The 23,895-nt window shown below is 46.7% G+C and overlaps 1 protein-coding gene across 1 annotated transcript in view; it reads right to left on the bottom strand.

Annotated features, from left to right (window-relative positions):
* cdc73 (cell division cycle 73, Paf1/RNA polymerase II complex component, homolog (S. cerevisiae)) overlaps window positions 1–23,895 on the bottom strand; it is a 498,975-nt gene that overhangs the window by 13,617 nt on the left and 461,463 nt on the right. Inside the window, exons 17-18 of the mRNA XM_085982387.1 lie at window positions 14,021–14,182; window positions 6,773–6,873 (exon numbers count right to left, since the gene is read on the bottom strand). Of these exons, the coding sequence (XP_085838513.1) occupies window positions 6,773–6,873; window positions 14,021–14,182 (263 nt within the window). The remainder of the gene's footprint in view (window positions 1–6,772; window positions 6,874–14,020; window positions 14,183–23,895) is intronic.

Here is a 23,895-nt window from a genome sequence, read left to right as displayed (position 1 = left end):
ATCAAATAAGAAATACAAGTGCAAACAGGCCTTAGCTGCTTGGGTTCCAAGGGCCAGATTGCCAGAGCTTGTGGGCCATATGTGGCTCTAGGGTCACAGGATGGACATCCTTGCATTAACACACTCACAGAATCACAGAAACCCCACAGTGCAGATAGAGGCCATTTCGGCCCATCGAGCCTGCACCGATACATATCCCACCCGATCCCCGTAACCCCTACACCAACACATATCCCACCCCTATCCCCGTAACCCCACGTATTTAATCCCCCTAACACTAAGGGTCAATTTTATCATAGCCAATCAACCTAACCCGCACATCTTTGGACTGTGGGAGGAAACCGGAGCACCCGGAGGAAACCCACGCAAACACGGGGAGAATGTGCAAACTCCACACAGACAGTCGCCCGAGGCCGGATTCGAACCCGGGTCCCTGGCGCTGTGAGGCAACAGTGCTAACCACTATGCCACCGTGCTACAGAGTTTTTTTTAATTCATTTATGGGATGTAGGCGTCGCTGGCAAGGCCAGCATTTATTGTCCATCCATAATTGCCCTCGAGAAGGTGGTGGTGAGCCGCCGCCTTGAACCGTTGCAGTCTGTGTGGTGAAGGTACTCCCACAGTGCTGTTGCGGGGGGGGGGGGGGGGGGGGTGTTCCAGGATTTTGACCCAGCGACAATGAAGGATCGGCGATATACTTCTAAGTCAGGATGGTGTGTGACTTGGAGGTGGTGGTGTTCCCATGCGCCTGCTGCCCTTGTCCTTCTAGGTGGAAGAGGTCGTGGGTTTGGGAGGTGCTGCCGAAGAAGCCTTGGCGAGTTGCTGCAGTGCATCTTGTAGATGGTACACACTGCAGCCACGGTGGTAGGAACAAGTATGTTAACAAGTTGCTAAGTCATCTAAATCAGAAATGAGGTAGAATGAGAAAGCAAGCTGTTTCCTCACAATAAGGGAAAGCTCAGAACGTACACCAACCAATACTTTTGCAATGCCTAGTACCCAGCTCAAGAGTAGGGGCCTGGGAACAGTTTGCTTACAAGCCAACTGTTGTAAGAGGGGGTGATGAAAGCAGAAACTGGGGAAGAAAATAAAATTTAAACAACGGTGCAATACTCCTACACATTTTTTGTCTAACTTAAGTTACTCTTTTTTTTTTAAGTAATAGAGCAGCAGTGTTTTAAAAAAAATCGATTGAGATGTTGGTTAGGCTCGCAAGGCTACATTTTATTGTCTTTCTCCAGTTACCCTGAGAAGGCCTTCTCCTTGATGTAACTGCTGGAAAGCAAACCGGTGGAACAGTTCAGAATGGGTTTCTTGTGAAACCTTGGACTTGTCTTTTGTTTAAAAACATTTCAAATATTCACTGAATTCTTCTGTTTCTATATTATATTGCGACTTTGAATGTGCATGAACACTTCAGTTTTTGTCCCACTTCTCAACAAGTGGATTTTTCCTAAACAGAAATAAATCCACATTAAGAAAAAGTTCTTGGGATGTGGGTGACGGTGGCAAGGCCATATTTATTGTCTGTCCCTAATTACTCTGAGGTGGTGGTGGTGGGAAGCCTTCTTGAATTGCTGCAGTCCTAATAATATGGTGCTCCTATGATGGCATTAGGTAGGAAATCCCAGGATTTTGACCCAGTGACAATGAAGGAAGTATGTGTTCAATTCAGGATGGTGTGCTACAGGAAACTTTGGTTTATCCGGAGGTTGTATGTCCGGAATACTCGATCTAACGGCAAAAATCAGGAGCCGTTTTCTGTAAGTTTTTTTTAGATCTCATTCTTTTTTTCCCCCCAGTCAGCCACTGCAAGATCTGTAGCTATAGCAACAGCTGCAGCTACAGACGCTTGCAGCTGCAGCCGACTTGCAACAGTGCTTGTTGTCAGATACGGAGATGAAAACCTCCGTATGCTTCAACATTAACTTTGTATGTCCGGCAGTTTTGATAGATCGGCAACACGCCGGTCCCGTTAGTGCCGGATATCACAAAGTTTCCTGTATTTGTAGGCGAACTTGAAAATGGTCGTGTTCTTATTATGTTACTGCTCTTGTCCTTCTTGGTGGTAGAAGTCATGGGGCAAGGAGGTGCTGTCAGAATAAGCTCGGTGAGCCGCTGAGGTGTAGGTAGTTTGCGGTGGAGCCACAGTGCTGGTGGAGAGGGTTGCGTACTGATCCCTATAGCGTGGACACCAATCAAGCAAACTGCTCTTTCCTACATGGTGTGGAGCTTCTGAGTGTTGTTGCACTGCACCTATCCAGGTGAATATTCCATCACACTACTGATTTGAACCTGGTAGATGGTGGGAAAGTTTTGAGGGGTTAGAAGATGAGCCACTTAGAGTCATAGGCCTAGAAATTCAGTTAAGGCCCGCCAGCAGGCTAACGGCCAAAAGTTAGCGCTGCGCGCGGAGCCAGGTGCGCCCGTCAGATATTCGGCTTTTGCGCCCCAAGTCGGAACCGGGCGCTATTCCAGGGTGTGCCCGCCCCCGCTTGGGGCGCTGAAACTGAATTTCTGCGCTGTAGGCCCCGCTGCGCCACCCGCTGCGGAGCGGCAGGCTGCGGTACTGCAGGCCTCCTCCTTCTCTTAAGGGGGAGGTGCCTGCAACAGCGAGATCGCCGCTGGATTGTGCCGGCAAATGAGCCCGGCACCACGGAGAAGTGCCGGGCTCGTGGAAAGCAGCCGGCAATGCCGCGCGGGGGGGGGGGGGGGGGGGGTGGAGGAGGCCGGGGAAGGAGGTGCGGGCAGGCGGCCGCCAAAAAAGCGGCCAGCCACACCTCCACCTTAAAGCGCCCCAGTAGCGCAGCAGTACGGCCCTGTTTTTCAATCGCTGTTTGCGGCCGCTGCAGAAGAGGCGGCCGCAACTAAATATGGGGTTTGGGCCGGAAGCGGGGCGGAACCGGGGCACTGCGCACACCGATGACGTCATCGGTGTCGGCGCAGCGCTACCGGCTACCGCCGCCATTACCGCAGCGCTGAATATCAGCGCACCCTCTTACACTGGCGCAGAAACCCTATTTGGGCGGTAACTGGGCGCAAAGCCCACTGAATTTCTAGCCCATAGAGTCATTACGGCACAGAAGGAGGACATTCAGCTCATCAAGTCCATGCCGGTTCTCTGTAGAGCAAACCATTCAGTCCCATTCCCCCACTCTATCCCCGTAACCTTGCAAGTTTATTTCCCTCAAGTACCTATCCAATTTCCTTTTGAAATCATTGATCGTCTCCGCTTCCACCACCCTTGTCGGCAGCGAGTTCCAGGGCATTACTACTCGTGTAAAAAAGTACTTCCTCACATCCCCCCTGTATCTCTTGCCCAAAACCTTAAATCTGTGTCCCCTAGTCCTTGTACCATCAGCTAATGGGAACAGCCTTTCTCTGTCTATCTTATCCAAACCTGTCATAATCTTGTATATCTCTATCAAATCTCCCCTCAACCTCCTTTGCTTCAAGAAGAATAACCCGTTTCTCCAACCTAACCTTGTAGCTAAAATCCCTCATCCCTGGAACCATTCTGGTAAATCTCCTCTGCACCCTCTCAAGGACCTTCACATCCTTCCTAAAGTGCGGTGACCAGAACTGGACGCAATACTCTAGTTGTGGCCTAACCAAAGCTTTATAAAGGTTCAGCATAACTTCCCTGCTTTTGTATTCAATACCTCTATTTATGAAACCCACGATCCCATATGTTTTGCTAACTACTCTCTCAATATGTCCTGCCACCTTCAAAGATCTATGCACATGAACCCCCAGGTCCCTCTGTCCCTGCACACTCTTCAGAAATGTGCCATTAAGTCTATATTGACTCTCCCTATCCCTTCTGCCAAAATGCATCACCTCACACTTCTCTGTATTAAATTCCAACTGTCACTTGTCTGCCCATTCTGCTAGCCTTTCTATGTCCTGTTGCAGTCGATTGGTATCATCCTCACTGTTTGCCACACATCCAAGTTTGGCATCATCGGCAAATTTTGAAATTTGACTCTGTATTCCAATATCCAAGTCATTTATATATATCAAAAAAGCAGTGGTCCTAGTACTGACCCTAGGGGAACACCACTGTCTACCATCCTCCAGTATGAAAATCAACCATTTACCACGACTCGCTGTTTTCTGTCCTTAAGCCAATTTCTTATCCAAGCTGACACTGACCCTCCTATTCCATGAGCCTCAATTTTGTTAACCAGCCTTTTATGTGGTACTTGTCACAGAGTACCCGACCGCTGACTTGTTCTTGTAGCTGCATTATTGATATAGCCTTAAAACCTAGTTTAATTGACTGATGAGGTGCAAGAAGTCGGATACTGCTTTATACCCTATGCCATAAATGCAGCATTGCCAGTTCTTACTCCTTCTGACTCTAGATTTACACTGCAAATTTAGTGTTGGTGTGAAGCCAAAATCACCTTGCACTGATGCTAAACTTCCAATGTAGATGCACCTTGAAACAGGCAGAAAGCAAAACACTAACAAGGATACAAGACAAAATAAAAATCACCTATGGGTATTTAAGATGATTAAATGATTTGATAGGGTAGAGAGAAACTATTTCCTCTGATGGGGAAATCCAGAACAAGGGGGTATAACCTTAAAATTAGAGCCAGGCCATTCAGGGATGACGTGAGGAAGCACTTCTTTACACAAAGTGGAAATTTGGAACTCTCTTCCCCAAAAAGCTGTTGAGGCTAGGTCAATTGATAAATTCAAAACTGAGATTGATAGATTTTTATTAGGCAAGGGTATTAAGGGACATGGAACCAAGGTGGGTAAATGGAGTTGAGATACAAATTACCATGATCTAACTGAATAGCGGAACAGGCTCGAGGGGCTGAATGGCCTACTCCTGTTCCTATGTAGTGAAGGTCTGTTACTATAATATGCATTTTCAATAAAATATTAAGCAGCATTGTATGATATAAATGAGCAATATAAATAGTTCGAAAGTTGTGTAAAGTGGGCCTGATCTGAATTCACCAGCTATATATTTTTTGTTGGGTTTACCAATGATTGGCACTCAATTGCAGTTACTATTAAAAAAAAATTAGCTCTTGGCTCAATGGACAGTCTTAAATACAAATTACAAATAAATACTGAAATTTGATGATGCTAGCACTGTTAAATACTCGAGTAAAAGTGATGTTATTGCAGACCCACTGCTTAAACTATAATATGATTAGGTGGAGTCCACACGGTTTTATGAAAGGGAGATCTAGTTTGACAAATCTATTAGAGGCTTTTGAGGGTGTAACTAACAGGATAGATAAGGGGAACCAGTGGATGTAGTATATTTGGATTTTCAAAAAGCACTCGATAAGGTGCCACACAAGAGGTTGTTACACAAGATAAGGGCTTGTGGCATTGGGGGTAATATATTAACTTGGAATGAGAATTAGTTAACGGACTGAAACAGAGAGCAGAAATAAACAAGTCATTTTTGGGTAATTAGTGGAGTGCTGTCAGGATCAGTGCTTAGGTTTCAGCTATTTACACTCTATTAATGACTTAGATGAGGGGACCAATTGTAATGTATCCAAGTTTGCTGACGATACAAAGCTAGGTGGGGAAAGTAAGCTGTGATGAAGACGTAAAGAGGCTGCAAAGGGATATAGACAGGTTAAGTGAGTGGGCAAAAAGGTGGCAGATGGAGTATAATGTGGGGGAATGCGAAATTATCAACTTTGGTTGGAAGAATGGAAAAGCAGAATTTTTTTTTTTTTAAAAAGGAGAAAAACAAGTAAATGCTGGTATGCAGGGGGATTTGGGGGTCCTTGTACATGAATCACAGAAAGTTAATATACAGGTAGAGCAAGCAATTAGGAAGGCAAATGGTATGTTAGCCTTTATTGCAAGGAGCTTGCAGTATATGAGTAAGGAATTCTTGCTGCAATTATATACAGCTTTGGTGAGACCACACCTGGAGTAGTGTGTACAGTTTTGATCTTACCTAAGGAAGGATATACTTGTCTTAGAGGGGGGTGCAACAAAGGTTCAGAATCACAGAAACCCCACAGTGCAGATAGAGGCCATTTCGGCCCATCGAGCCTGCACCGACACATATCCCACCCGATCCCCGTAACCCCTACACCAACACATATCCCACCCTATCCCCGTAACCCCACGTATTTAATTCCCCTAACACTAAGGGTCAATTTATCACAGCCAATCATCCTAACCCGCACATCTTTGGACTGTGGGAGGAAACCGGAGCACCCGGAGGAAACCCACGCAAACACGGGGAGAATGTGCAAACTCCACACAGACAGTCACCCGAGGCCGGATTCGAACCCGGGTCCCTGGCGCTGGGATGAGAGAGCTGTCCTATGAGATGACATTGAGTAGAATGGGGCTATATTGTCTGGAGTTTAGAAAAATGAGAGGTGATCTCATTGAAATATCCTAGAGGGCTTGACAGGGTAGATGCCAAGAGGCTGTTTCACCTGGCTGGAGAGTCTAGAACTAGGGGGCATAGTCTCAGGATAAGGATTTGGCCATTTAGGACTGAGATGAGGAGAAATTTCTTCACTCAGAGGGTTGTGAATCGTTGAAATTCTCTACCCCAGAGGGCTGTGGAAGCTCAGTCATTGAGTATATTCAAGAAGGAGAGCAATAGATTTTTGGATATTAAGGGAATCAAGGGATATGGGAATAGTGCGAGAAGGTGGAGTTGAAGTAGAAGATCAGCCATAGTCTTATTGAATGGCAGAGCAGGCTCGAGGAGCCGCATGGCCTACTGCTGTTCCTATTTCTTATATAAAAGTAGAAATATTACTTTTTGCGAAGATATCCACAGGTGATCCATCAGGTAATAACCACGGCCATCCCTTGAACTGCCAAGCAGCTCCTTGAACAAAAACTGCCACAACACGATCCCTGAAACAGAAATGAAAAACGAGAGACTTGATGGAATTTCTTTGGCTACAGTATTAAAAAAATCACTTATGATTCCCAAAGGGACAGAAAAGGCTAATATTTAAAAAACAGCAATTTCAACAGCGACAATTTTTCCGTTGCGGTGGGGGGGGGGGGGGGGGGCGTAGTTTTCAAACCTCCTGTTAAAGCTGCAATGTCCTGTATCTGCTCACCTTCAAAATCCAACATTAAACCACAAAGAAACAAATTAACTGTTGTTCATGCAGTTAAGTCATTTGATATCAATTTTATTTTATTAACAGATCTCTTGTAGCATTGCTCAAAGTGAGTCAGAGGATATGCGGTTTTATTCCATACAACAATATAATCAGGGCTACTGACTTACAGTGATTGAATAATTGCATTTTTAAGATTATTGTGGGTGCATTAGTGCCATTTTTAGGCTTATATTCCATGCGTACAGATTTTCTCAATGTGCTATTTGATAAGGAGGAAGATTATATGCTGTAATGGAGAATATTATTGTGCTGGCATATTTTAGATGTCTTTGAAAATGAAAAGGACTGCTGATTATGACAAAGAATTGAATGTTAAAGAGAGTAAATGATGGAGTGAAATTATACAGAAATTCAAATGAAATTAATTTAATAAACAGAAAAAAGGAAATTGTATTTTGGAAGGTTTTATGAATAAAGGGAATGGGGTTAAAATATTGTGAAATATATGTAATAACAAATTAAAGTATACACACACATACATACACACGTATGTGTAATTTACATATAGAGTAAATATTTTTATATACCATGTGCATTTGATAGAATTTATAAGATGTATTTTGTATATAGATAGAATAACAAAATTCATCGAATTTAATGTTTGTGAGTGTCAGTTTGCGTTTATGTTGGTGCACGCCCAACAGTGGAGTGTCATGAGGCAGAAAGTTAAGGCATAGTATTTCAAGTGAAAGATTTATTCTCACAACAGATGGGATCATGTTGGATTACATTATGATTGCGAAATTGCATGTGTGAGTGGCAGAAGGTGCAGGATGGTTGATGAGGTTGGGTTGAATGCTGAAGAGGTAGAAACTGTTAGTGGAGGAACGAGGAGAAAAGACAGGTTAGCAGTAGTCATATTGATGGTGGTAAGTTTAAGTGATTATTAAAGTGAGGACTTGGGTTGAGTGGGGCAGTAATGGAAGGTTAGGGAATGGAGGAGATGGTTAAGTTGTGGGTTACAGAGAGTTTGGTGAATAAGTTGTGTGCTCGAAAGTGATTGATAGGATGAGGCGGGAGCTAGAAAGGGATTTAGGATGATGAAGAGAATGATGATTGAAAATGTGTGATGGAAAATTGAGTATATTTGGATAAATAGAAGGGAGGGAGAAGGCTTGATGGGGCAGTGATGGTGTGAGATGTGAGCGAGGAAGAAGTAAGGATTAGGCTTTTGGGCCAAATGGATACAAGAGCCAGTAGAAGGGAGTGGGGGGAGGGAGTGGTGGTTCCGTGGGTATAGTTGGGAAGAGGGATGAAGAAGAATCCTTCCTCATCCTCCTCCAAAAGATTTGACAATTTACAGGGCTATACTGGAAAGCAGTGCTTTATTAAAACAGCAAACAAGAAAACAGGGTTTCTTGTAGATTGGAAAGGTCCTATAGGGAAAACTGCCCATTCATAGAAAAAAAAGCCAGACCCTAACTTTCTTTCTCCACCATGTCCTAATCTTTTGCCACTCCCCATCACTTGCACAAAGTTTTTCAAAAGTGTTCCAACAACTTAAAGCCAGTTTCCACTCATAGTGGATTCTCAACATTTGTAAGCACAGGGGCCAGAACTTGGACAGTTAGGGCTGGAGCTCCTGGAGTGCAGTCTGAAGAGGGTTTGGGGCTCCAGCAGGTGTCAAAACCATAGAAGGAAAGCCAACTCACAGTTAAAAAAGTAAGGTTTCCGGCTTGGAAGGCAAGTATAAAAGTAAAGCAGAAATGTGACAATCAGGCATGACAAATAACGTGATTATGGGCAACTAATTATGAAGTGCACATCATGTGCAAGACGTTTAATGTATTAATAAACATGTGCAGCATTTACACAGATCTGGCTTCTGCCTTGCTCCATGATTAAAGAGAATTGGTAACGCACGATCGGTTACTGCAATCTGTAAACAGTGTTCATTTGCAGATATCAGCCTATGAGAACAATATCAAAATCTCATTAAACTAGGAGTGCCTGTTAATATTTTATGGAGAAATGCGCTGTCTACTCTGCCCGTCATTCCTGAAAGTGGTGTCTATTTCTAGGGTATGGCTCTTCAGGTACTGGCCCTCTAACAATTTGCTCAAATGGCCATTCTTCACTTGTAACCAAGACAGTGAGTGTGAGCAGGTTAATCAACCGTTGGGGGACCCACAGCTGAACCTGTTCTTGACCAAAATCCACCACAAACTTTCCAGCAGGGGTCACAAGGTGCTTGGCAGAAACAGGAACACTGGCTCATTTTTCTCCACCTTAGCCTGGGGGGTCACAGACCAATTATGGTGGCCCATCACTACCATTGGCAAGATCAACTAATTTAGCATGGATCAACCCTTAGACCTTCCAGGTATGTATGGCTTGATGCCACACCAGACAGTTCTTTAAAGTTCTGATAGTTTACCAAAGAGGTGTTCTCACAAATCCACAGTAATTCATCCTACTTCCCACATCTACCGATTCCTTAAGACAGATGTGAAGGGCACTGTATCAATGCAAATTCTTTCTTCTTGAAATATGGTTAACCATATTCTATATTGTGATTGCTAAGCTCCGCCCCCCCCCCCCCCCCCCCCAAAGCAGGTTGAAAATTCCAAGGCAAGACATCAGAAAGTAACACTCACTTCAGGGTCATGATCAGTTACACAGATCGCAGCTGGCCTTTTGCTGGCAGTCTATAATAATTAGTTTTCTGCGCTTGAGACTTCTTGTAAATGTAGCTCTAAAAATGAGAGCTCTGGGCAGAGAACATGGGCCACTTTCAGGATACAGCAGATAGTGAGGAATTAACCTTGTCTCTGACCTTCGGTTTATTTAGTAGGTGCCACAATAATTGAGGTTTAAATAATAAATTGTTCACAAAAATGCAAGTCAAAGGAGCCAAGTACCCTGAAGTGTATTGTACTGCCTTGCACAAAAGGTCATTAGGCAGAATTTTGAAGGAAAGTTGCTAAGACGCTGGACCTTTCCGCCCACACTAAAGCAATAAAATTGGCTTTATATTGAATTGAAAGCAGGGGGGGTAAAGGTGATTAGAATTATTTACTTGCATGGAGGTTAAACGCTGACACGGACTGGATGGGCTGAATGGTCTGTTTCCATGTTGTAACTATGTGCTTTTCATGTACACTCTCAACCCACCACACAGCTCAACATAAATTGAGGACATGCTCAAAAATCTAAACATGCACAAAGTGGGCACGACGGTCTAATTATCAGTTGTAAATGATAGCACTGAGCTCTCACAACCTATTTTAGGAGTTCTGGCATTTGGAGGGCTCCAAATCTAAAAATGCTCTTGTGTAGCTTTCAACATTTTCTTGTTTATGGTCAAAAACTAAAACAAATAAATGAACATATTGCAATTACAGTGTTGTTTCGCTAAATATTAAATCTTGCCTCTTAAGCATTTCATAATTATTCAGTTAATTTACATCAAAATCCTCACACTGAAACAGTCATGCATGAAACATTTAAAACAAAATAAAATTTACTTTTGCAGCCGGATTCACACCCCCAAGTTTCCAACAATGGCAATTAATGTAATGTTTTAGCCTGTAATAATGAACTGCAAATAATAAGGAACTGCTTATGAAACAATTGATAATTATTTATGACAAATGTCTCCAAGCTGTCTGAGACAACAGTGATCAGTTGGCTATTATATTGGGCTCCAGTCTTTTCTGTTGTTCGAGAGGACCAGCAGGGTTAAGGTGCACTGCAGCAACTCTAACTCGCCCACTCTTTCTCATACGTATTTGTTAAATATAGTTATTTCTGCATCAAGAAGGCAGAAAAGCATAACAAAATACTAAATTTCTGTACCCTCTCCCAGCCTATCCAGTCCCCCCGTCAGCGACTACACTGTCCCAATTATCTTCCAATATTCCCTGATCTATTTTACTTGCCCTCCTAATGTTGTTTGCATTCTTTGAAACTTTATCTTCTCCTTACCCCCAGTCATGCTTCTCATAGCAGCACTATCTGCAATAGTGGCCAATGCGTGTCACTGTATATTTTGATCGGCGAGGGGGCTAGGTGTCAACATGAGTCTGTCCTCTGTTGATGAACATGAGCACTCCAATTCAGGAGCAATATGTTGTACAGGCTATGAAAGGGATTTTGTTAAAATAAACTTTCACAGCATGGTCACAAGCTTTCTCTGGAAACCATCTTGGAAGTGTTAGCTTGATTTAATCTAGTCTTTTTTTCATAAAATGTGTAATCTAAATTAAGATTTTAAATCATACTTATTCTAATTTGAAGAAATGCAGTTAGAAAAATGTGTAAAAATAAAAATAAAAATGCTCTTACTACCAGAAGAGGGTTTCTAAGGCAAGTGGTGTTGGGCTATAATAAAGGAATTCCCCATCAGTTTCCTGCACAGGCTGCTGAGCAGGGTGTGAATTGCGGCAAACTCGACTTGTAAACCTGATTAAGTTTACGTGGTAAACTATGATGCTTTAATAACAATTCATGTCTACTAATGTACAGACTGTTTCCTCATAAGAAGAACAATGATGGGAACATTTCTTGGAGAAGGAGCCACTGCAGAATGGAGGTTGTGGATCATTGGGAGAGGGAATCGATTTTTGGTGACCATTTTTTAAAATGGCGCTCAACCCCCCCATCCCACCCAATATGGTTTGGGAGGGGGTAATTTTCATCATTTGCTATTTATAAACATGTTTCTTTATAAATGTGATGAAAATACACCATAAATAGCAAACAGCAAAAATATTACCCCATGGTGTATTGATTTTAAGTTGCATTTTACTGTACAAAGAGGGATCTCTATTATCCCTGGGAGTCTCTGAAAGGAGGATTTCCCTCACTGGGTGGAAAAAAAAGCAAAATCTGCTGTTGATTGGTCATCAGCCCCTTCCACCTACATAACTGACTATCTCCCTTGCATGTGTTACTGCCACTAACCTCCCCACCTTTCATCAATTGCTTTGAATCTCTCTTCACTTACTTTGTACGTGTCCTTAGAGTCAGAAATAAACTGTTTTCACGTGACATGGGAAGCTAGGATGGCCGCATTTTAAAATATTGCATAAACACAGTTTTGTTTAGTAAAAATTGGGAATCTTAAATTGTTTAAAGGCAGTTGACTGTGTTCAACTTCAGTCAACATGCACCGCTCAGCGGTTACCATAAATAGCTGCCAGTCAACACTTAGCGGTCTTACTTGACTCAGAATCTAGCCAGGTAAGGCAATTAGGTGTTAAGGGCAGCTGGATAAATTGGTGGCTTTCTAATTTAAGTGTTGTTATTTCCAGCATTGTATTTCCTAACATGGTGAGCAGAGCCAAAGCATCAACAGTACTGTTCAGACCCAGTTCCCAATTAGAGTTTAAAATTACAACACTGCATCATCTAATCAGCTAGAAGCCAGTGCTTGTTGCTGACAAATATAGTAACTAGCTATTGGACACAATGGTAAATGGAGAGTTTACAACTTGACTTTACACACTACCAGGTTTCCGATCTCAGTTATGCTGCTGTGAGGAGAAGCAGAGTGAAGCTCTAAAGAGACACACTGGCTGTCCTTGCATATCTCCGAGGAGTACTAAAATCTTGGGCGGTATTTTTCCTGCCAGCCTATAGGTGAGACAAAACCTTAGGAGAAAAGAGAATCTCATCCTTAAGTGGCCATGAGGGAGAAATTCGGTTTCGCCCCGTTTGGGGCGCAATTATCGGCCGGGCGCAAAGTTTAGCGTTTGGCGCTAATTATCTCCTCCGACTGCAAACTTGGCTTCTATCGCCCCTGGAGGTGATTGGAGCGCTAAATCAGGCGCTACACACCTCTCAAGACGCTAACGCCGAGGAGCGAGGCGCTAACCCAGAGCGCTGGCGAAGCTCATGTGATGCCAGTCAGCAATGGAACACAGTCACACTGGCGCCAGCCAGTTCTTAAAGGGGAGGGTTGATCTTGCTCTCCATCCACACCCTGCTCATTGCAGCCTTGAATCTCGGCCTGGAGAGACCTGTATATCAATTCTGCTGGAAAGAACAATGGAGAGGCCCAGGGAAAGAGCTCAGAGTGCAGTCCCCACAGTCTCTTCTAAATCGATGCAAGGAAGGACAAATCAAAATGATCCTGCAAAGTGCAGCTCAGTACCCAAAACTCCTTCACACAGCGTTGAATCTCTCCAGAAGTCTCGCTCTCTCTCTCACTCAATGTGTGGTGCAAAAATGTCGCCGACAAAAAAAGTCAGGAAGCGGTCGCCTTTAAATAGCGCTCTCCCAGTCCCTTACCGACTGCAAAACATTCCCCCTCAACCTGTCGCTGCTAGCGGCAGGTGGTAAGGCAGGGGGCGCCACTCAACATCCGGTCCGGGGCGCTACACGCTCGACTGATGTCACGATGTGCGGGCGCAGGAGATCGTGGCGGTAGTGTTTAGCGCTGCCGCAAAATGTCTGGTCAATTTCGCGAGCGGCGCAAACATTGCCTCTTAGGGCGCTAACGGGAGGCGCAAAGCAACCGAATCTTTCCCCCCTTATCCCCACAAGAGATGGAACCACTTAAGTACCTGCATTTTTTTTCCTATTTATTAAAACACAACTCCTCGTTGATTTTCAGGAATACCAACAATAAAAACCACATTAATATTTCTCAGGATGTGGTCTACTTTTATATATAAAAAAACACCTTGTGCTACAAAAACATCAGGGTGACAGCTAATTGGTTTTGCAGCTTTAACTTCTTAAAAACAAATTCTTCTTCCAATCCTGGTTATTTAGCCGTCACTAAGAACAGTGACCGCGATCTATACGAATGAGATAACATGAAATACTACCACTGACAGTGATAATGAAACAATTAACTGAAAGGTAAGTTTTAAGTCAAATGAGACAGTATTATTCAGTCCAGTATCGAAAAATATACATACCAGTCTTGTGGCAGAAGTTTAAGAGGTTGGTCTATCACTCGGTAAGGCACTGTTACACTAATGGTGGCTCCTCCTGGTTGTACCTGGTCCTTTCGCCGTTGGATCAGGATTTCATTTTCCCGTTGGCACCCTTGCTTTTTCTTCTCATCAGATGGGAAAAACCTGATTAAGGAACATGACAGATTATCAAAACAATTAAAACACTGCATTTCTCAACAAACTAGAAGGCAAACAAATAAACCATTTCCTATTAGAGTTAGCTCTTCGTTACAAGTGTCAGATTGGCACAATAGTAACACTCCAACCTGAGTCAGAAGATTGCGGGTTCAAGTCCACTCTAAGACTAGGCTGACACTTTACTGCAGTATAGATGGAATGCTGTGTTGTGGGAGGTGCTGTTGGAAGAGGTATTAGATCGAGGCCTTGTCTGTCTATTCAAGTGAATGTAAAAGATCCCATGGCACTATTTGAAGACAAGCAGGGGAATTCTCTGTGGTCTGGTCAACATTTATCTCTGAACCAACACTACTAAAACAGATTATCTGGTCATTTAACTCATTTGCTGTTAGTGGGACCTTGCTATGCACAAATTGGCTGTCGTATTTACCCACAAATTAACAGTGGTTACATTTCAAAAGTAATTTGTTGGCAGTGGAGTGCTTTGGGATGTCCCGTTAGTTGATATTGTTAATGGTTCTCTCTCCTCAGGTACTGTCACCCTCTCCCTCAAATATGCAGTCATCACCTCTCTCCTCACAAAACCAACCCTTGATCTCTCCGTCCTTGCAAACTACCACCCCAGCTCCAACCTCCCTTTCCTCTCCAACGTCCTTGAATGTATTGTCGCCTCCCAAATCCATGCACATCTTTCCCGCAATTCCATCTTTGAATCCCTCCAATCAGGTTTCCGCCCTTGTCACAGTACCGAAATGGCTCACATCAAAGTCACAAATGACATCCTTTGTGACTGTGACAAAGGTAAACTATCCCTCCTTGTCCTCCTTGACTTGTCTGCAGCCTTTGACATGTCTGACCACTCCATCCTCCTACAATGCCTCTCCACCGTCGTCCAGCTGGGTGGGACTGCACTCGCCTGGTTCCATTCTTATTTACCTAATCGTAGCCAGGGTATCACCTGCAACGGCTTCTCTTCCCACTCCCGCATCGTTACCTCTGGTGTTCCCCAAGGATCTATCCTTGGCCCCCTGCTATTGCTCATCTACATGTTGCCCCTTGGTGACATCATCCGAAAACACAGCGTCAGTTTCTGCATGTACGCTGACGACACCCAGCTCTACCTCACTACCTCTTCTCTCGATCTCTCCACAGTCTCTAAATTGTCAGACTGCTTGTCCAACATATAGTTCTGGATGAGCAAAAATGTTCTTCAATTAAATATTGGGAAGACCAAGGCCATTGTTTTCAGTCCCCGCAACAAGCTCCATTCCCTAGCCACCGACTCCATCCCTCTCCCTAACATCTGTCTGAGGCTGAACCACACTGTTCGCAATCTTGGTGGCATATTTGACCCCGAAATGAGTTTCCGATCACATATCCGCAGCATAACAAAGGCCGCCTACTTCCACCTCCTTAACATCCCCAGTCTCCACCCTTGCCTCAGCTCATCCACTGCTGAAACCCTCATCCATGCCTTTGTTACCTCTAGACTTGACTATTCCAACACACTCCTGGCTGGCCTCCCACATTCCACCCATTGTAAACTTGAGGTCATTCAAAACTCGTCTACTCGTGTCCTAACTTGCACCAAGTCCCATTCGTCCATCACCCCTGTGCTCGCTGACCTACACTGGCTCCCAGTTAAGCAGCGCCTCGATTTCAAAATTCTTATCATTGTTTTCAAATCCCTCCATGGCCTTGCCCCTTCCTATCTGTAATCTCCTTCAGCCCTACAAACCCCCCCCCCCCCGCCGAGATATCTGCGCTCCTCTAATTCTGCCCTCTTGAGCATCCCTGTTTATAATCGCTCAACCTTTGGTGGCCATGCTTTCTGTTGCCTAGGCCCTAAAGCTCTGGAACTCCCTACCTAAACCTCTTTGCCTCGCTACCTCTCTTTCCTCCTTTAAGACGCTCCTTAAAACCTACCTCTTTGACCAAGCTTTTGGTCACCTGCCCTATGTGGCTCGGTGTCAAATTTTTTATCTTCAAATACTCCTGTGCAGTGCCTTGGGATGTTTTACTACGATGAAGGCGCTATATAAATACTAGTAGTTGTCCTTAGGATGTGAAAAGCACAATATAAATTTAAGTTTTGTTTTTCTTTAAGGGGCACTTTACCTAGTCAATTTTATATACCTTTATTCAGGCAGTACACAAGAGGAATGCATAGAAAGTAAATATTGAAATTTGAAAAAAATTAAAGGTGCCTAGATGCAAGCAAAATTATTAAATCATAAGGACAGAAAAGAAAAGCTGCAGGAAAAATATTGGTTATGCAGTCAATTGTACTTCTGCACCCACATCAACTATTTTGCATGCCCCTAACTCTGTACTCAATTAAGCATCTGTGCAGTTCCCTCCTGAATGCTTCCGCTAAGTTAGCATGCACTGCACGCACCATGTGAAAGTGTATTCCATAAAACAACTTACATTTATATATTGCATTTAGCGTAGCAAAACCTCCCAAGGTGCTCAACAAGAGTGATATTAATAAAAAACATTTTTTGACACTGAGCCATAAGAGGAGATATCAGAACTAATGACCAAAAGCTTGGTCAAAGAGGTAAGTTTTAAGGAGCGTCTTAAGAGAGAGGTGTAGAGAGACGGAGAGGTTTATGGAGGGAATTCCAGAGCTTAGGACCAAGGCAGCTGAAAGCTCAGCTGCCAATGATGGAGCAATTAAAATCAGGGACACGCAAGAGGCCAGAATTGGAAGAGCTCAGAGATCTCGAAAGCTTGTATAGTGTGAAATGGCTGCTTCCCAAGATTTGTTTAACTTATGGTCATGTAATCGGATTCTATAAAGGTTCACTTTATTGAAACTCTCTTGGATCAAGTCCTTCCCTCTCCCTTTCTAATCTTGTTTTTCCCAATGAAGATAGAATAGATGCAACTTTCAATGGGTTTCCATTACTCCTTAATTTAAAACCGAGAACCATTCTTGGCCTTGTCTGTACATGTGGTATAGCCAATACCTAATAGGGTACATGTTCCCCAGAATATCTTATGGTTCTATTAACGATCTCCGTCATTCTATTTGTCTTTGTAACTTGCCATCTATTATGACGACGATGCTTTCAACATTTGGTCAATAAGCACAGACAAAGATTTTGACTGATGCATTATAGTAAATGACTTGCTCTTTCTATTTTATAATATCTGCTTTGTTCTTTAGTACCAATGTGGATTTGATTTCTTAACAACAAGCACAGTACGCTATCCATCTGCTCACTTAAGCCTCTGCAGATCTCATAATTGCCTTTCCTCAGGACATCAGATTTCTCCAGTGTGGTATAATCCATTACCTACCCTGTGACAGTTGATGTCTGACTCTTTGTAAGCAGGTCTGCCATGTGTCACTGATTTTTGATAGTTCAGTTTTCAATGATAATATCCCAATGTCAAATAAAAAACACTGTAAATTGTGTGCACGGTGGTTCGAAAGTGCACTCCAATATTAGGACTTTTCATATTACCAGGCTGACAAAAGCTTGGAAATCAAGCAGGTTTGTAGAAAAGTTCTGCCAAAACTTTCCTCGACATGAAAAATATGAAAAGGGTCTTTATATTTTGCAACGGGTTAGCATAAATTTAAGATGTGGAAACTTTGCTAACCTGGCAAGGAATTAATGGCAGAGCAAGGAATTATTGAATTATCCACAGGCCAATTACATATCACAATGGAGGATTGAGGGAGGTTAAGGAGAACAGTATGGCTAAAGCAACATTTCTTAAAAGGGCATGTCCCCTCTGTCATTAACAGCTTTGACTATTATGTGACACATGGGAGAAAGGCTCGGAACAAGCTCGAGGAGCTGAATAGTCAACTCTTATTCCTATGGCAGTGAAAATGTTACCAGATGATGAAGCTTTTTAAGGATAAAAATTCAGCATGCTCCTTGGTTAGGTGTATTTTTGATAATATGCCATACAAACCTTTATGTCTTTGCACATGCAAATAACATGAATATTGAACCCTGCATAGCACAATGTTATGCACACACCTAAAAATACAGAGACCACTGTTGGAAGAAAATCGAACTTCAAATACAAAATAGTATTACCCACTGATACCAAAATATAGTTTTCTCACTAATCAGCGGCAACCAAAAAATTCAGCAGGATAAATTCTATTACAATACTTGTCGCTGCTCGTCATATGGGTACATAATTTGTTCAACCTCAGAAACCAGAATGTTTCCTTCTTGGTGTAACAAGCATCAGGCCTCATCAGTAAAATCCAATTTAGCATTTACTGAAAGGATGACACATGATCTGCTGTGCACCACTAATGTTTGTGCGAAAACGCATTTTTGCTTCCTGCAAGGAGCAAATCATATTTGGTGCTCAAGTATTTGGTAATGAGATGGTAATTTCTTCAAAACATAACTACGGTTGTTTGTGTTACTGATCCTGTGAAGGCTTAATGTCAAACATAAGAGCTCAAAGCAGCTGCATTACTAGGCAGAGCACTGAGGACATGGAGCAACAGCAATTTATAGATTGATGCAATTAAGCAATTCAATTCCTTTTTAATACAAGGATAAAAGCCCATATACCCAAGGTGAGTATAGTAGAGGCAGCGTGCAGAAGCTTTAATTAGCCCTTCCACCATGCCGAAAACAAGAATCCAAAAAACACCCTCCCAGCATCACTGTGGCATTTCCATTTGTCACAGCATTCTCAAGTGAGACAGACAGCTGGCATTTAATTATGGAAAATCTGGGGTTATGGAATTTGCACTCACTGGGACTAGGTAAACACTGACTAACCTCATTCTATTCATGCAGCATTAAAAGCTGCTCTCTTTGAGGGCCTGCATTGCTCTGAATGTAATAGTGCCATCCTCCACTGTCTAATTTCATCCAGAAGCACTTGTGCAGCTTCGGTGAACCCTGGAGTTCTCTGCCCTCTTGCAGACCTCAAGAGGCATTCTTACAGTTGAAACATTTTACATCTGTTGCCAAATCAATTTTGGGTGTGTGGCGACACGCCACCACTGGACATAATCCGCTCACGGCGGCACAGACAGTCTAAGCAGAAGCCCCCAGCCGGGGGCCCTTTCCTCCAGCAACTTGTTTCCCGCAAGGACAGGCTGCCGGGAGCACTTCCTGTCTGGGAAGTATTTAAGTGGATGTGCGGGCTTTTCTAGTTCCTGTTTGCCATGTGGTCAGAATAAAGCAGTTGTGTTTTCAATAGCTCTGTCTCGACTCCCACGTTTGCCGCGGTATCTCAACACTGGTGACCCCGACGCTCAGGACGAATCCTAAGCTAGCATGGCGGATACAAACGTAGTCACGGTTAAATTACCTGACTTTTGGGAGAACCTCGCCGAAGCCTGGTTCGTTCAAGCTGAGTCCAGATTCCGGCTGAAAGGCATTACAGTCGACGCCACGAAGTACGACTACCTCGTCGCCTCGCTCACCTACGCTACAGTCCCCAAGGTTTGGGCAGCGCTGCAGAATCCACCAACGGAGGGCAAGTACGAGCATCTGAAGGCTGCGCTACTTAAAAAATTTCAAACGTCCTCTTACCAGCGCCACTGCCAACTCCTGGACCTCCCCGGCCTTGGTGACGCTTCACCATCAGACCTGCTTTCCCACATGCTGTCCCTCTCAGACGACAAAAATCCCGGCGCCCTTTTTCGCACGCTTTTCATTCGGCAGCTCCCCGCCAGCATCCGCCCGCTCCTTGTGGAGTCTGACTCCACGGACCTGAATGAGATAGCCGAAAAGGCCGACCGGCTGCTCTCTGCACAGGCCGCTCGCGACGTCGCGCCCGACCTCACGGCAACGACCACGCGGTCTTCCCGGGCCGCTAGGCCCGACCGCCCTACCACTCCGGGTCACTGCTACTACCACACCCGTTTTGGCGCTAGGGCTCAACGCTGCACGCCACCGTGTTCCTTCAAACCCCCCCCCGCACCGGCCCCCGCGATGGCCGCGGGGCAGAAGGAGCCCCTACTGTACGTCACTGACGACAGAACCAACCGCCGATTTCTGTGCGACACAGGGGCCCAGCACAGCATCACCCCCGCCTCCGCCCTCGAGATCCAACGCGGCACACGGGGTATCACACTGGCTGCAGCCAACGGCTCTGAAATCCGCACATATGGCACCCGCATGGTCACGCTCGACCTCGCGGGCCGCTGCTACCGCTGGGAGTTCCTGACAGCCAAGGTCCTCTGCCCACTCATTGGCGCCGACTTCCTACGCGCCCACGGCCTCCTTGTCGACATTCCGAGGCACCGCCTCGTCGACATCAACACTATGGCCCCCATCCCCGGCGCCTTTACCCCGGCCCGTTCGGCCGGCCCGACGACCTACTGCCTCGCCAGAGCCACGGACGACTACTCGGCACTCCTAGCTGAGTTTCCCGCCCTCACTAACCCGACCTTTTCGGCCAAAGCCGCCAAGCACGGTGTGGAACACTATATCCCTACCACCGGCCCCCCAGTTTCTGCCCACGCCCGCAGACTCAACCCGGCCAAGCTGGAAATCGCGCGGGCCGAGTTTACCAACATGGAACAACTCGGCATCATCCGCCGCTCCAGCAGCCCTTGGGTCTCGCCCCTCCACATCGCCCCCAAGCCCGGCGGAGGCTGGCGCCCTTGCGGGGACTACCGCCGCCTCAACGACGCCACCACCCCCGATCGGTACCCGGTGCCACACATCCAGGACTTCTCGGCCCGACTGGCCGGACGAACCGTCTTTTCCAAAGTCGACCTGGTGCGCGGTTACCACCAAGTCCCCATACACCCCGCGGACATCCCCAAAACGGCCGTCATCACCCCATTCGGCCTGTTCGAGTTCCTGAGGATGCCCTTCGGCCTCAAGAATGCAGCACAGGCTTTCCAGCGCCTTATGGACTCAGTCCTCCGGGACCTGAACTTCCTATTCGTCTATCTAGACGACATTCTCGTGGCCAGCTCCTCCAAACAGGAACACCTCGAACACCTTTGCATCCTGTTCGGGCGCCTAGCCCAACACGGGCTCATCCTCAGCCCGGCGAAGTGCCAATTCGGCCTAACCGAGATCGATTTTCTCGGTCACCACATCACCCCTGCTGGGGCCGTCCCCCTGCCCAACAAGGTGCAGGCCGTCCAGCAATTCCCCCGCCCCACAACCATCAAGGGCCTCCAGGAGTTCCTCGGGATGGTGAACTTCTACAACAGGTTCATCCCCAGAGCCGCAGCCCTTATGAAGCCCCTATACGACTCCCTCCGAGGAAAATCCGGCAAGATGGACGTAGCCTGGACCACTGACACGGCAGCCGCCTTCGACGCCACCAAAAACGTGCTCGCCGACGCCACTCTGCTCGCGCACCCGAGGGCCGATGCCCGGGTCGCGCTCACCACCGACGCCTCCGACCACGCGGTCGGGGCCGTGTTCGAGCAGTGGGTCAATGGCGCGTGGCAGCCACTTGCCTTCTACAGCCGCCAACTGCGCCCTCCGGAGGTCAAATACTCCACTTTCGACCGCGAGCTTCTCGCACTCCACCTGTCGGTCCGCCATTTCAGGTTCCTCCTGGAAGGCCGCCCCTTCACCGCGTATGTGGACCACAAGCCACTCACATACGCGATGGCCAAGCACACCGAACCCTGGTCCGCTAGGCAGCAACGCCAGCTCGCGGCCGTCTCCGAGTTTACTACGGACATTCAGCACGTCTCCGGTAGAGACGTGGTCGCCGACTGCCTTTCCCGTCCCGCCGTCTGTGCGAATCACCTCGCGGTCGACTACGCACAACTAGCAGCGGCCCAGCTCACGGACCCAGACCTCCTCTCGGCGGCTACCAGCCTGCCAGGGCTACGCCTAGCCAAGGTCGCGCACGGGCCCGAAGCCACGGCAGTCACGTGCGACGTCTCACTCGGCCAACCCAGGCCGGTCGTCCCTGAGACCTGGCGCCGCCGCGTCTTCGACGCGCTCCACGGGCTCTCTCACCCGGGTTCCCGCGCATCCGTCAAACTCCTCTCCAAGCGCTTCGTCTGGCGCGGCCTTAGCAGAGATGTTCGGACTTGGGCCACCTCCTGCCTCGCCTGCCAACGGGCTAAGGTACAGCTGCACACCAAAGCACCCCTGGGAGACTTCGAGGTACCCAGCCGCCGCTTCGACCACGTACACGTCGACATCGTCGGTCCCCTGCCGCCATCGCAAGGCCAAACTTATCTCCTCACGATGGTCGACCGCTACACACGCTGGCCTGAGGCAGTGCCGCTGACCTCCACCACCACAGCCGACATCGCCAGGGCGTTCGTTAACACCTGGGTTGCGAGGTTCGGCGTACCGGCCGACATAACCTCCGACAGAGGCGCCCAGTTCACCTCCGAACTCTGGATGGCCACAGCACGCAACCTCGGGGTGACGCTCCACTGCACCACGGCGTACCACCCGCAGGCCAACGGACTTTGTGAACGCTTCCACAGGTCACTCAAGGCCTCACTCCGCGCCGGCCTGCAGGACAGTACCTGGACTGACCGCCTACCGTGGGTGCTACTCGGCCTACGCACCGCGGTCAAGGAAGACCTCCAGTCCTCGGCAGCGGAGTTAGTCTACGGACAACCGCTGCGCGTCCCAGGCGAATTCCTTCCGGAGCCTACCAAGTCTTGGTCGGCCGAACAGCAGCGGCTCGACTCTTTCTCTTCCGCTCAGCAGTTCGCCCCACTTCCGGTCAACCGACACGGCGAACTCGCACCTCACGTCCCGCCAAATTTACAGCAGGCGCGCTTCGTCTTCGTGCGACACGATGCACACCGCGGGCCCCTGCGACCCCCGTACGACGGTCCGTACGAGGTACTACAAACCGGGGACAAGGTATTCAAGCTGCGACTCGGCGACAGGGTCGAGACAGTCTCCATCGACCGGCTCAAACCAGCACACACAGAACCAGGGGAACAGGTCCCCGTGGCCCAGCCTCCAGCCAGAGGCCGTCCCCCCGGCAAGCCAGCACAGCCGGCGGCGAACCGCCCGACCCAGCCAACCAGACCGGCGACCACTCAGAGCCGCTGCGGCAGAACCATTAGACCACCGTCACGACTCGTCCACTCCTCCTAAGCGGATTCTGGGGGGAGCTCTGTGGCGACACGCCACCACTGGACATAATCCGCTCACAGCGGCACAGACAGTCTAAGCAGAAGCCCCCAGCCGGGGGCCCTTTCCTCCAGCAACTTGTTTCCCGCAGGGACAGGCTGCCGGGAGCACTTCCTGTCTGGGAAGTATTTAAGTGGATGTGCGGGCTTTTCTAGTTCCTGTTTGCCATGTGGTCAGAATAAAGCAGTTGTGTTTTCAATAGCTCTGTCTCGACTCCCACGTTTGCCGCGGTATCTCAACAGGTGCAGTGTTTCCTTGAAGCTGCTGCCGGCCTTTAAAATCATGCAGGAAGATGCTAGTTCCCAAATAGTGAACTCCCAATCACAGGTTTTATTAGTGCTAGGAGCTCACCATGAAGATTACAATTAGGTTGACCGTGGAAACTATGGCTGGGGCAGCCACGAATCACGCTTGACCATACTTCTGTTTAGGATTTTGCCAGAGTGGAAAATCCAGGCTCCGAGTCCCTCTGAAGCTTTATTCCATTACTCCAGGCTAGAGCTGAACCCAGGTTACAATGGTACATACAGACAGTGTTTTTAAACTCACTTGTCTCCAGAATATACAGAAGATTGATTTGAGCCTGCACATCCACCTAATAATAATTCTGAT

This window comes from Somniosus microcephalus, chromosome 3, assembly GCF_052327205.1.
Source record: "Somniosus microcephalus isolate GS21.2 chromosome 3, FLI_Smic_1.0, whole genome shotgun sequence".
Lineage (NCBI taxonomy): Eukaryota > Metazoa > Chordata > Chondrichthyes > Squaliformes > Somniosidae > Somniosus > Somniosus microcephalus.
The sequence above is the reverse complement of the archived record's forward strand: the minus strand, read 5'-3'. Positions and strand labels throughout refer to the sequence as shown.